Source organism: Aquarana catesbeiana, linkage group LG05 (genome assembly GCF_042186555.1).
Source record: "Aquarana catesbeiana isolate 2022-GZ linkage group LG05, ASM4218655v1, whole genome shotgun sequence".
NCBI lineage: Eukaryota > Metazoa > Chordata > Amphibia > Anura > Ranidae > Aquarana > Aquarana catesbeiana.
The window spans coordinates 301,970,602-301,985,330 of NC_133328.1; the positions used below are offsets into that span (position 1 = coordinate 301,970,602).

Below are 14,729 nucleotides of genomic sequence, written 5' to 3' on the forward strand. Positions count from 1 at the left end.
TACGCATACATCCTATAGGAAAAACAGAATACAATTGGCCAATGGAGGACATACCTAAGGGGAATATGGGCACTGTATAATGAGCATACATATGAAAATGAGGATGTAATGGTGAATGAAGTTCTAAAGTATGGCACTGATTTCAAAATCCTCATTTAACCCTCCAGGGGTCAAAACATTCAACGAGAAAATCCAATACATCTCTCTGTGGCTAAGCTTTCGGAAACTCTCAGCTGGGGGGAGGTCTCTAGGCATCGCCTCAATAACCCAAACCATTAGACCATCAGTGGATTGAGCTTACGCTCACTACAGAGATGCACCTATCCAACCACGTCCTCTCACCCATGCTGACAACAATAAGGATGATTTGCGATTTATTACCCCCGAATATTAAAAGTAAGGTGGCACCTAGTAAACTTAAGGGTAAACCATTACGCCAAGGTTATTCCCTTCCAACCTTTCTAGCCATCTCGGGCATGTTTCGCTATGTAAGACCTGTCGGTTTGTTAAACATGGCCAGAAGGATTTTTGTGTGAAAGGTAAAACATATCCTATCAAGGGCTTTCACACATGCTCTTCTGACCATGTAGTCTATTGTTTGACATGCCCATGCGGCCTTTTTTATGTTGGGCGAACTATCAGACCATTACGTAAGCGATTTGGCGAACATCGCCGCTTCATTACTGATGGATTAGACACTCATAGTGTCCCTAGGCACTATCTCGAATACCATAACAAATCCACTGAAGGTCTAATGGTTTGGGTTATTGAGGCGATGCCTAGAGACCTCCCCCCAGCTGAGCGTTTCTGAAAGCTTTGCCACAGAGAGATGTATTGGATTTTCTCTTTAAATGTTTTGGCCCCTGGAGGGTTAAATGAGGAATTTGAAATCATTGCCATACTTTAGAACTTCATTCACCATTACATCCTCATTTTCATATGTATGCTCATTATACAGTGCCCATATTCCCTTAAGGTATGTCCTCCATTGGCCAATTGTATTCTGTTTTTCCTATAGGATGTGTGCATGTGTGTGTGTATGCGTGTGCGCATAATGATTCATCCAATGGACGTTTTTAAAAATTTTTTTCTTCTTTCATCTATGCGTTTTTTGTTTTGTTTTTGCATCTATGCATTTTTTCTTTTCTTTCATCTATGTGTTTTTTTGCATCTATGCATTTTTTTTTGCGTCTGTGGTTGTTTCTTGTGCGCGCATGCATGCACACGCATGCACACGCATGTATACCTATTTACTTTATTCTGTTTGTTATCCCCATATATTGATCCAGTGATCATTTTTTAAACAATTAATTTTTAGTGGCATCTGCTACTGAGGAGCAATGTATGGTTTGACCGTTTTGTTCCATTTTATACATATTTTTTCATTGATTTCAAGTTCCTTTCCTTTTATATATACTTGCTGTATTTGTCCTTTTTCGTGTGCGGGCTGCATCCCGCTCTGTCTTTATGTTTACTGTGCAGTTCTATGGCCATGGATCACACTACTTCCTGGGATGCTGCAGCATTGTTTTTTTTCCCTTATCACCACTTATAGCCCCACCCACAGCTCCGCCCATAGACTATAAGAAGCTCAGCTTCTACAAACCTGTTGTCATTGGCTGGAAGAAGGAACCAATCAGCAGTTCCAAAACACGTCCCATTTTGATGACATATTTCTTGTTTGCGGTCCATGCTGGTTGTTGTCCCCTCCCTCTGATGTAATTTTCGGGATTCATGCTCCATGCTGACTCAGACGACGCGATTGCTTCATCAGTATTCCCAGAGCCTGGGGTGTTCACCTGCTGGTTATCCCGGGACCTTCTGCTGCTGCATATCGTTATCCCTGGAAATCTGTGATACACTGGGACCTCCTGATGCCGGATCACCTGCTTCATACATCCATGTTATGCCTCTTCTTATTCTTGATTCTGTAAGTGTTTTTAATCTTGTTTGGGGATATTAAAAGTTTTAATTCTGCACTTAGAGGCGCCTTTTTTTCTTTTATCTCCAATCCCTACACTGGCTCCCAATCACCCAGAGAATTACATTCAAAATACTAACCACAACATACACAGCCATTCACAACTCTGCCCCGAGCTACATCACCAATCTTGTCTCCAAATATCACCCAAATCGTCCTCTCCGCTCTTCTCAAGACCTCCTACTCTCAAGCTCTCTCGTCTCCTCCTCCCATGCTCATCTCCCGGATTTCTCCAAAGCCTGTCCCATCTTCTGGAACTTGCTACCTCCACCTGTCCGGCTATCCCCTACTCTTGCTACCTTCAGGCAATCCCTGAAAACTCATCTCTTCAGGAAAGCCTATCATGTCTCCAACTAATCTTTTACCATTTCCATCAGCTCATTCCTCACAGTTACAACATTTTGTACCACCTGCCCCACCCTATTAGACTGTAAGCTTTTCTGATCAGGGCCCTCTTAATCTTCTTGTTTTTTATTGTATTATAACTGTATCGTCTCCCTTTTTTATTGTAAAGCGCTGTGTAAACTGTTGGCGCTATATAAATCCTGTATAATAATAACTTGAAGAACTCTACTCTCTGGCTTTTTCATCTAAAGCTATGTCTTTTGGAATGTCTTTCAGGGAGAGCACATATGGATAGTCTTAGATGGACCTGTTGATGCAATATGGATCGAAAATTTGAATTCGGTTTTGGATGACAACAAAACGCTCACGTTGGCTAATGGTGATCGTATTCCAATGGCACCTAATTGTAAAATTGTATTTGAACCACACAACATTGACAATGCCTCCCCAGCCACTGTATCCCGCAATGGCATGGTCTTTATGAGCTCTTCTGTACTAGACTGGAGACCTGTCCTGAAGGCCTGGTTGAAGACCCTACCTTTTACTCAGCATGATGTATTATGGAACTGTTTCGACAGCATCTTTCAGGTAAATAATCCTTCAATGTTTCTGCTCACAGAATGTTACTCATGTAAAGGCATCTTTCATTATTTTTTCCACTCTGTCCTTTCAGAGAAAAGTGACAGGATCTGAGATTTACATAGTTCAGTAACACTTATGCCCTGTACACACGGTCGGATTTTCCGATGGAATTCCGACCGTGTGTGGGCTCCATCACACATTTTCCAACCGAATTTCCGACACACAAAGTTTGAGAGCTTGCTATAAAATTTTCCGACAACAAAATCCGTTGTCGGAAATTCCGATCGTGTGTACACAAATCCGACGCACAAAGTGCCACGCATGCTCAGAATAAATTAAGAGACGAAAGCTATTGGCTACTGCCCCGTTTATAGTCCCGACGTACGTGTTTTACGTCACCGCGTTTAGAACGATCAGATTTTCTGACAACTTTGTGTGACCGTGTGTATGCAAGACAAGTTTGAGCCAACATCCGTCTGAAAAAAACCATAGATTTTGTTGTCGGAATGTCCGATCAATGTCCGACCGTGTGTATGGGGAATTATAGGTCTCCTCCTCCTTTTGCCCGTGTGTCAAAACATTGAAAGCTGATGAGCTCTTCGCTCTGCCATTCTGCTATATTCTGTGATCTGCATGCCTGTTGCGCTGCAGCATAAATGATTGGCTCCTTGTGCTAATTCTATCATCCCCCATTCTGAGGTTTGCTGTACAAGGTCTGCAAATGACTGATTCCAGGCCTAATTCAGGTGCTTATATTGCTTTTATTTAAAAATAAATTCAATGATGTACTATTTAATACATGGGTACATTAATTTGTTTCTTTCAAATCTGCCTGAATGTAGGCATTCAGTCTACTTGTTGCTTTGCCCTGTGTAGGGATTCTTTTCTTTTCTAGTTTTTGCCTTGTAACTTTTAGTATTTTAAAGTGATTTGGGCAATATATAATGCCAATATTTTAACTGTATAGCTACTGTATTCTACAGGGGAACTTCCATTCAGGAAACTGGATATTGTACAAAACATTGAACCCCACAGTTTAAGAAGGAAACTTAAAAAAAAAAAAAAACGCTCTAGATTCTCCTTTCAGCTTTCATTCTGTGATATACTTTAATATCAGCAAAACGCAATGTGTTATGCTATATTGTGTTTTATTGGGCAGTGCCTAATAATGGTACATTCTATATGAAATAAGTATTTTTTAGCAAATATTCAAATTCATAGTCAAAAAATGGTAAAAATTAAAACAAGATAGCAGAAAAGAGTCAAGAGCAAACTGAGTATTCCTCATAAATCATAGGGTTTTTTTCACCAAAACAAAAATAATCTCCTGTGCTTGGGTGCTTAGTCTATGAATAAGTAGTGCGACCAACCCTCTAAATCAAACAGTTTTTTTAACCAGCAATGGGAAGAATATTCCTAATGATAAAGGGTAACAGATATTTGGCTCCATAAACCTGTATGTGCTACCTGTGTCTTCATTTATGAAAACTGCTCATCTTTCTGGTGCAGGCTCTATCTAGCAAATATGCTTTGGATTTAGGATTTTCTGGATAAAAAGGGGCTTGGAGAAGTATTTTGAATTGCATATTTGAGAATATTTCCAGCTGGTTACTACGTAATATTGTAAATTATATTTTGCCTTAGTACAGAAAAGTCTATTTGTTGGTGCAAACATTTTCTATATGTGTAACCAGGTTTAATGCGTTCCTACAGGTAGATGACCATTTCTTTAAGACTAGTATTCTGATAATTTTCAGAGGGCCTAATAAATATATGTATAGTACAATAAACATGTGACAGTACAAAGAGAGCACAATAAATTGTTGAGTAATCAGTATTGTTATTTAATATTAAAGAAAGGCTGTCATTTTGCCCTGGTGGGCAGAGTGGTAGTTTCTGCAGATAGCTTTACCCCCCAGGCTTTACAGTTATCAGCTATATTGCTTCCCATCCCAGCTGCAACATCTCAGGATGTCTAAGCTCTTGTGCAGCTAACGTATAATCTTAGATGGGGAGGATGTCAGACCCCAACATGACAGTATTCAGGGCTAATGATTGGCCTTTCAGCACAGTACTTTTACATTGGGAAGATCACCTGTTTTTTGTTTTAATTTCCAGAAGCTCTGCTGTGTTATGCCCTGTACACACGGTCGGGCATTGATCGGACATTCCGACAACAAAATCCATGGATTTTGTCCGACGGATGTTGGCTCAAACTTGTCTTGCATACACACGGTTACACAAAGTTGTCAGAAAATCTGATCGTTCTAAACGCATTGACATAAAACACGTACGTCGGGACTATAAACGGGGCAGTAGCCAATAGTTTTCGTCTTTTAATTTATTCTGAGCATGCGTGGCACTTTGTGCGTTGGATTTGTGTACACACGATCGGAGTTTCCGACAACGGATTTTGCTGTTGGAAAATTTTATAGCAAGCTCTCAAACTTTGTGTGTCGGAAATTCCGATGGAAAATGTGTGATGGAGCCTACACACGGTTGGAATTTCCGACAACAAGGTCCTATCACACATTTTCCGTCGGAAAATCCGACCGTGTGTACGGGGCATTAGTATGGGGAGGCAATATGGAAGTGTGGTTCTGTAAGTATAACAGCCCGTGGTTGTGGACTATCTGCAGACACTGTCACTATGCCTTGAATGGGCAAATTGATGGTGTCTCTTTAAGTATTTTATATAGATGTTTTCATTTGGGTAGCACAGTATGTATTAAATAATGACTATACAGTAAAGTTGCAATATATTTAAAATGAATAAAGATCATGCAGCTTACAGTGTCCATTGTAAGATTTCCATAATGAGGTACTGTATGCACTAATACATTTGCACAACATGTAATTTATTCTTGCCACGGTCTTACTGTGATTTATTAAGCCTCTGTGCCCCAGTGACATTTCCTCTGAAGTCTCTGTTCATAGTACACTATTATTAGAATATAACTTCTGTAGCTTAATTGGGCTCCATTCTCATTGAACTGTGAATGGTTGTTGTCACTACTTTACACAGTTACACAGCCGCTATTGTCGATTGGTAGGAGTTTTTCATAGTATTAAAACTATAAGGTAATCATGCTGCAATTACATTAAAGTGGTTGAGAAAATTGAGTACTGTCCGTGATACTTTTTTTATTTGCACTAACATACAATTTTTCAGGACAAGCTTTCGGGGTATGTCCCCTTCTTCAAGGTCCAAGCAGTACTGACTCACAAATTTTTAAGCAGAATGTTAAAAATTGCTTAAAAATTTGTGAGTCAGTACTGCTTGGACCTTGAAGAAGGGGACATACCCCGAAAGCTTGTCCTGAAAAATTGTATGTTAGTGCAAATAAAAAAAGTATCACGGACAGTACTCAATTTTCTCTGTCACAATTGCACTAATACGGCTACAATCAAATCAAGTATTAAAGTGGTTGTAAAGCCTCAAGGGTTTTCACCTTAATGCATTTTATACATTAAGGTGAAAAACGTTCTGTGCTGAAGCTTCCCCCGACCCCCCCTTTTTCTTACCTGAGTCCAATCCAGCGAAGTGCACAAGCACAGCGGCTCCAGCTGCTGTCTCTCTCCTCATCGGACAAATTGAAAGCAGCAGGAGCTGTAGGCTCCCACTGCTGTCAATCAAATCCAGTGACATGTCTGCGTCAATGGACACAGCAGCAGGACTCGGGAGCGAGCCTGCACGTGTGCCCCTCATGGAAAACGACTTTCTGTGGGGGCACCCAATGAAGAGGAGGGGCCTGGAGATCACCCCAGAAGAAGAGGATTGGGACTGCTCTGTGCAAAACGATTGCACGGAGCAGGTAAGTATAGGCATATATATTATTTTTATAAAAAAAAAAAAAAAACAAACAAAAAAAAACCTAGGGTTTACAACCCCTTTAAAGCAGTATTAAACCCAAAACCACAAATGTAATACATTGCAGCTTACCAATCAGTAGATGTGTAGTAGCACCACTCAGTAGTAGTAGTAGCACTAGTTTTCTTTTTTAGGCTTTTTCCATCTCTTTTCATCTTGTGCTCTGGCCAGTAAAACACCTTCTGTATTAGAGTGCTCTCACCCTGGATGAAGGAGCACAGCAGACGGGGGGGTGGGACTGTTAAATGTACTAGCAAATTTGGATACACTAACTAGACGTGCACTGCCAAAAAATGTGTTAGTTTTTCATTCCATTCTTATTTTTTTTTTCCATTTTTCGGGTCATTCGTTATGATCGCAATTTGTAAATTTGTAACTTCGAAAATCCGAAAGAATAACTAACTATCTAACTAATAATGACTAACTATTAAATTATAGGTATTGGAATTTCATTGCAAATTTGGCTGTTAGTGAACGTAATGAATATGAATTTATGCGAAGTTACGAATAATCCAAAATAACAAATGCTGCATCTAAACGAATGGAACGGAACAAATTAAAAATAAATAATAATAATAATAATAATAATAAAAAGTTTTTATTATTATCATTTATTATTATTCATTTGTTACCTTCCATTCGTTTAGATACGGCTTTTGTTATTTCAGATAATTCATAATTTTGGATAAATTTGTATTCATTTCGTTCACTAACAATTTAAAGCTCACACTTACAGAAAACTGTTTTTTTTCCCATTTGGGATAATTAGTTTACATGTCTAAAAAAAATAAGCTGACTATTGTAAGTCCCCTGTCAGTGGTAAATGGTTTGTCTCCCACCTGTAAACTGATACAATCTGCAAGAGAGCTTTGGCAAGCTGCAATAAAATAAATGTTTGCTTTTACGTTTATTACTGATTTAACACTTAAAGTGTAAGTTCACCTTTACAGAAAATCTGTAAGGTGAACTTACACTAGAGCCCCTTCCCATCGCACCTGGTCCCGCTAACCTGGAGTCCGGCAATCTCCCATTCTGACAGATCATATTGCCGCTTTACCAGTCCGGGGATTTGAAATCCCTGCGGCTTTCTCTCCTCTTTGCCTGCGGTGCCAGGGCGGGCTACGTGGGTTCTGATTGGTCAGCACCGCCCATGTGATGGCGCCGACCAATTAGAATGCTCCTATATGTACCTCTTGACGAGGTACATTTAGGAGATTGAGCTGCAGGGGATTTCTAAGCCCCGGACCAGTGAAGCGGCGACCCGATGTGTCAGTGCGGGTGAACGCTGGACTCCAGGTCAGCGGGACCGGGGTGGATGAGGATAGGGTCCTGTGTAAGTTCTTATTCTTAGTAGTATTGCCACAAATAGTAAATAGTTGTAATGGTTTTATTACTAATACAGCTCTACAGTGTTGCTTTGTACTGCTTAAATACAGTATATTTATGAGATCTAGGTAACATTATGTTTGATCATAATCAGTTAATAATCGTATGATCCCAAATAAATAAAAAAAAATAACATTTTAAGAATATTCTGTTTGAATGTTGGTAATGTGGTTAATCTTATAGTTCCAATCTTTAAATTTATTTTTCAAAATTGAGACGAAATATCAAATAATCACTGTGTAAGATATTTTGCTTATTTTACATGATATCATATTGTGTCTGTTTTCCTTTTCTTTGCACTAAACAAGTCAGTCCAATCAAAACTGTTGTATTTAATTACATGCCTCCTGAACCACCAACTGGCTTCTTATGTCTTTTGGGACTTGGCTGGCTGCAAGATCTCTGCATTTGAATTCTCTGATCCACACATCTGTTGTGACTGTTTGAAGGCGGTCTCTATTTTTAGTCCCTTAGAGATGTTAGGAACCTGTGGGTGGTTGTACACCCCGCTGTTTACAATTGACTGAAATAAATGGTTTCGGTACACCAGGTGCACTGACCCTGTAATATTACTAACATTATGCAGTGGCAACATTAATCACGGTAGATCAAATAAATATATTCCAGCAAGCTGAAAATCAACAATGCATTGATCTTTATAGTAGATTTATAGTGAACACCTTGGTTGCTAGAGGTGTTTTATTTTTGCTAAGACTATGAACAGAATTTAAAGCTTCAGTTTAGTTATTTTCAGCACAATGGACAGTACTTGCCTTGAATGAGAAGTGTCCCTTCTGCTAGCGACCGCTATCTTTGTTTAAATCAATCTTCTGCCCCCTGCATATCCCCACAGTGGTAATCTTCTGATGCTTTAGGGTTTAATATGAGTTGCTCAATCTGTCATAGGCACTAGTCAAGAATGCTAACATTGCCCTCCACTTTCACCCCTCCTCCATTCATAGAATCTGTACTATGGATTTCAGCAATGAAACATCCTCTAATGGCTGAAGGATGGGCAGATGAATGAAAGTTCCTCTATGGACCTTATGACAGGTCAAGGGGCTCATATTAACCCCTCTTACAAAGTAAAAATCCTATTTGCTTTTAGTAAATTGACAATCTTTCTTTTTCCAACTGTTCACCTTAAGCTAAAACTTTTTTTTATGTGTTGTATAAAGTGGAGTCAAGTTAAGATCACTTTCAGGATCTTACTGGTGTTTGTCATCCCATTAAGGTGATTTCTTCTAACTTTTTACAAATGTGACCCCACCACAAGAAAAAAGGAGAGTGGGAGTCATCTGTACAGGAAGACATAGTTCTAAAAAACCTATATACTCTATAAACTGTACATACTGTACATAGCTTCATAAAAATGCATCAAAGGTGCAGTTATTTGATGAATAATGAAGTAGCTAGTTGTATGGTATTCACAAACTGTTCATAGTTTCACACTATAACACTTGCAATCACTTTGTGAGGATTACTGGATTAGACATCTGTGAGTAGAATATGACTTTAGAGAAGGTCCAAGTATTCCACTGATTGATAAGCTCATGCCGCGTACACACGACCAGACTTTCCGTCAGAGTAGACTCTGACAGTCTTTCCGATGTTCCAAATGAATTGGACTTGCCTACACACGATCACACCAAAGTCCGTTCGTTTAGAACATGATGACGTACGACGGGACTAGAGAAAGGAAGTTCAGTAGCCAATAGCTGCCCTTGCGTCATTTTTGGTCCGTCGGAATAGCATACAGACGAACGGTTTTCCTGATAGGAATTGAGTCCGTCGGAATGATTTAAAACATGTTCTATTTCTAGGTCCGTCAGAATTTTAGAAAGAAAGTCTGATGAAGCCTACACGCGATCGGAATGTCCGACAGAATGATTCCGTCTGACCTTTTCTGCCGGAAAGTCTGGTTGTATGTACGCGCATAAGAGTCAATGGATAGTGTGTTATATCAGTGATCTTTTATTGTAATCTTTATATTGCTATAGGTTATAATGAAACATAAAATGTCCACTTCTATGTGAGCTTTACTATTCAGATACATTTTAATTCCTCAATAATCAGAATAGCAGTTGGATGCTAGCTTAATTTATAAATAAAATGTACAATGCTTTTAAAAAAGGAATGCCTTTCACTGGGAATTATAAACATCTGACTGGAAAGCCTTCTTATAACAATTTTCTGTTGTGTTCTGTTTGCAGGATTTAATTAATTTTGTGTTCACTGCTGTATCTCCAAAGATGCAGATATTGGAGTGTATGTATATAAGGCAGGCAATTGATCTCCTCCAGGTAATTACATAAAGTTTGTTCTTCTCTACACATAAGATTGCAAAATAAATATGGACATATATCTTAGCAATGCACTTCTGCCACACAAATCAATTTGAACGTTTTCTATATGTTTGACAATATTGCACATCAATAGCTCTGAAAAATCTACTGTTATCCCAGTTGTATCCTGAGCTTGCAAAGCACTAGCATAAAAACTACCTATATAATACCAGCCTTAATTTGACCATAACTATGCACATAATTAGTCTGGTATAGTGTTTTTCATCCAGCTAAATCATTTTCTTTTTCAATATTATTTCATGACAAATTTGTTTTTTCTTTAATTGATCTATTGCATTTGACACTTCAAATGCTTGGTATTCCTTGAGTGTTAAACCATATATAACCATATGTACTTTGAAGGTGTAAAATGTGTTTCCTGAGACTCAAACAATAATTAAGAAAAAAAAAAACAATCTTTAGCATGCATAAATATTTGCCTGTAAAAGATGATGCTTTGTAGAAGAATCATTTTCTGCAATTACAGCTGGAAGTCTTTTGGGGTATGTCTCGATTAAGTTAGAACACCTAGCCACTGGGATTGGATGAAAAACTGCTATAGCTCTTTCATCATTAGGGTTGCGTTGATGTAAAAGTCATGCCACAGATTCTCCACTGGACTGGCGCCTGGGCTTTGAATACCGCTCCAGTGTAGCTTTAGCAGTATGTTGAGGGTCCTTGTGCTACTGGAAGGCTCACCACCACCCCAGTCTCAAATCTCTGGCAGACTGAAAAAAGCTTTCTTAAAGATTTGTCCTGTATTTAGTACCATTCATCTTTAATTCAATTCTGACTAGATTTCCAGTCCCTGTCAGTGAAAACCATCCCCACAGTATGATGCTGCCACCACCATGCTTCACTGTGGGGATGGTGTTCTCAGGGGGGTGGGAAGTGTTTGGTTTGTGCCACATGTAGTGTTTTCCATTATAGCCAAAAAAGGTTTAGTTTTAGTTCCATCTGATCAGAGAACCTTCTTATCTGTGTTAAGGGAGTCTGCCATTTGGTGTTTGGCATATTCTAAATGCGTACTTACATTTTTTTTCTTTAAGCAGTTACATTTTCTGGACACTCTTCTTTGTTGCATCCCTGATTTTTAGTCTGTGAGTTTGATGAACAGCATTCTATTGTTAGTTTTGTAGTGGTGCCATATTTTTTCAGTTTTTAGTATTGAATTTAATGGTGCTCCATGGGATATTCAAAGTTTGGATTTTTTTTTATAATCCAACCCTGATCTGTACTTCTCTGGGACTTTTTCTCTGGCTTGTTTGGAGAGGGGTGAATACTCATGTATGTTCAAGTATTTTTTTTGTCTTAATTATTGTTTGTGTCACACAAAGTTTTTTGCATCTTAAATTTCAATTCCAAGTCCAACCCTTTTACCTTATGATCTTGAAGTATCAATGACTGATGGTTCTTTAAAGTTTTCATTTATGACTCCTTCATATTTTATTAATTACATATCTTCTTCTAGGGTCTTCTTTCAGATAAGGAGGAGAAGCAGCCCAGCCAGGAACACCTGGCTCGATTATTTGTCTTTGCATTGATGTGGTCAATAGGTGCATTGCTGGAGCTTGAGGATCGTATGAAGATGGAAATATTCCTCCGCAATCACTCTGCCCCTCTTGAGCTTCCTGCTGTTAAAGGAGATGAAACCATTTTTGAATTTGTCATTAGTGAAAATGGTCAATGGGAGCACTGGTCCAAAAGGGTATGTAAATATCTCTATGATTTATGTTCAGGCTGTACAGTTTATAGCAGTTTGTATAGCCTGTATATAGCCTGTATGACCATCTATGAAAACAAAGCCATGTATTTGGTTTTCATAGAACTGTTCTGGTTCTTGATACTACATATCTTTAGGTTTAAAATGCTGATCTTTCCATAGTTTTTAATAAAAGAGCTTTAATATATGTTTATTTCTGGCATCAATAAAAGTAGATGCCACTGTACAGCACTTAGTTGAAAAAAACGGTATGGCTTTTATTGTTGAATACTTGTATACTTAATTAGTATTCTGTTTTAGACCAGAATGTTCTTTTCAATTGCATGTAGAAGTAATGCTAGCTTGACATAATATGTTGAACATGCTGTACTTCATGGAAGTTTAAATGTTTAAACAAAACCCCATTGAAGTCAAATTTTTAAAATAAATTCTGCCCATTATTAAGGCTAATAGGCACTGGATTGTCAAACATGGGGTATGGGGAGCTGGGCACTGCCCTGTAGCATATGTACCAATGCAAAAAAAAAAATCTATTTAGCAGGGAGCAGCTCTTTTAATACTACTTAACCACTTCAGCCCCGGAAGGATTTGCCCCCTTCCTGACCAGGCCATTTTTGAGATACGGCACTGCGTCGCTTTAACTGACAATTACGCAGTTGTGCGACGTTGTACCCAAACAAAATGTATGTCCTTTTTTCCCCATAAATAGATCTTTCTTTTGGGGGTATTTGATTACCTCTGTGGTTTTCATTTTTTGCGCTATAAACAAAAAAATACTGGCAATTTTGAAAAAATTACACAATTTTGTACTTTTTGCTATAATAAATATCCCCCCAAAAAATAAAAAAATAAAAATGTCTTCATCATTTTAGGCCGATATATATTCTTCTACATATTTTTGGTAAAAAAAAATTGTAATAAGCGTATATTGATTGGTTTGCACAAAAGTTATAGCGTCTACAAAATAGGGGATAGATTTATGTAATTTTTTTAATATATTTTTTTTACTATTAATGGGGGAGATCTGCGATTTTTATCAGGATTGCGACATTGCAGCAGACAGTTCAGACACTTTTGATACTATTTTGGGACCATTGACATTTGTACAGCGATCAGAGGTAAAAATAGCCACTGATTTCTGTGTAAATATCCCTGGCAGGGAAGGGGTTAACACTGGGACGATCAAGGAGTTAACTGTGTTCCCTAGGTGTGTTCTAACTGTAGGGGGGATGGGACTGACTAGGGGAGGAGACCAATCGGTGTTCATACTTAGTATGAACACACAATTGGTCTCCTCTCCCCTGAGAGAACCAGGATTTGTGTGTTTACACACACACATCCCCGTTTTCATTCTGTCACAAGCGATCGGGGGTGCCTGGTGGACATCAGGCATCGGCTCCAGGGACGCGCAGCGGGCTCATGCCTGCTATGACGTCTTAAAGGAGAAACATACAGCAACGGCAATTTGCGCAGCCGTGCCACCCTGGCGCAGTATAACTGCGGTGACTGGTCAGCTAGCAGTTAAAGTGAAACATTAAAATTGGGTAAATTCCCTTAAATAACGTAAGATAACTTGGGGATGCTCTACACTGCCTTGTGAATAGGCACACCTGTAGGATGTACTACAGCAAAAGTGACATTTACAAAAAAATTAAAAATTTGCCATTAAATTATTTATTTTATTTATTTATTTATTTCAGGTACTTATATAGCGCCGTCAATTTACGCAGCGCTTTACATATATATATTATACATTCACATCAGTCCCTATACCCTCAAGGAGCTTACAATCTAAGGTCCCTAACTCACATTCATACCTATACTAGGGCCGATTTAGACAGGATCCAGTTAACCTACCAGCATGTCTTTGGAGTGTGGGAGGAAACCGGAGTACCCGGAGGAAACCCACGCTGTCACAGGGAGAACATGCAAACTCCAGGCAGGTAGTGTCGTGGTCGGGATTCGAACCAGCGACCCTTCTTACTGCTAGGCGAGAGTGCTACCCACTGCGCCACTGTGCCGCCATTAAATAACAACTCCCTATTGTACTGTTTCTTTGTTCTAGAAAAACAGCAAGGGGACCCCCCCCCCCCTCAGATCCAACAAAGGGGACATATGGGGGACATATTTTTCCAGAAAAATTATTACAAATATTTTAATAATGATTAAAGAAAAACATTAAAACTGCAAAATTCTTTGTAGCAAAGGGTGGCAAAACTGACAGTTACAAAAACACAAAATATAATTTAAATTGACAGTAAGTGCCGGTTCACACAGGGGCGACTTGTCAGGCGACCTAGTCGCCTGACAAGTCGCCTCCCGTTCTGTACAATGGAACCGTTCTAATAGGAGTGACGCAAGTAGCTCCGACTTAGAAAAAGGTTCCTGTACTTCTTTTGGGGCAACTTGAGGCGACTTGCATAGACTTCTATACAGAAGTAATTTTGCAAGTCGCCGTGGATGTTGTGTGCAGGTCGCCTCGGTGAGGCGACCTGC

At 39.0% G+C, this 14,729-nt stretch overlaps 1 protein-coding gene across 1 annotated transcript in view; it reads left to right on the forward strand.

The window, feature by feature from the left end:
• LOC141144794 (dynein axonemal heavy chain 5-like) overlaps positions 1 to 14,729 on the forward strand; it is a 454,887-nt gene that overhangs the window by 194,349 nt on the left and 245,809 nt on the right. The window contains exons 48-50 of the mRNA XM_073630823.1: positions 2,603 to 2,914; positions 10,379 to 10,468; positions 11,982 to 12,218. Coding sequence (XP_073486924.1) covers positions 2,603 to 2,914; positions 10,379 to 10,468; positions 11,982 to 12,218 — 639 coding nt within the window. The remainder of the gene's footprint in view (positions 1 to 2,602; positions 2,915 to 10,378; positions 10,469 to 11,981; positions 12,219 to 14,729) is intronic.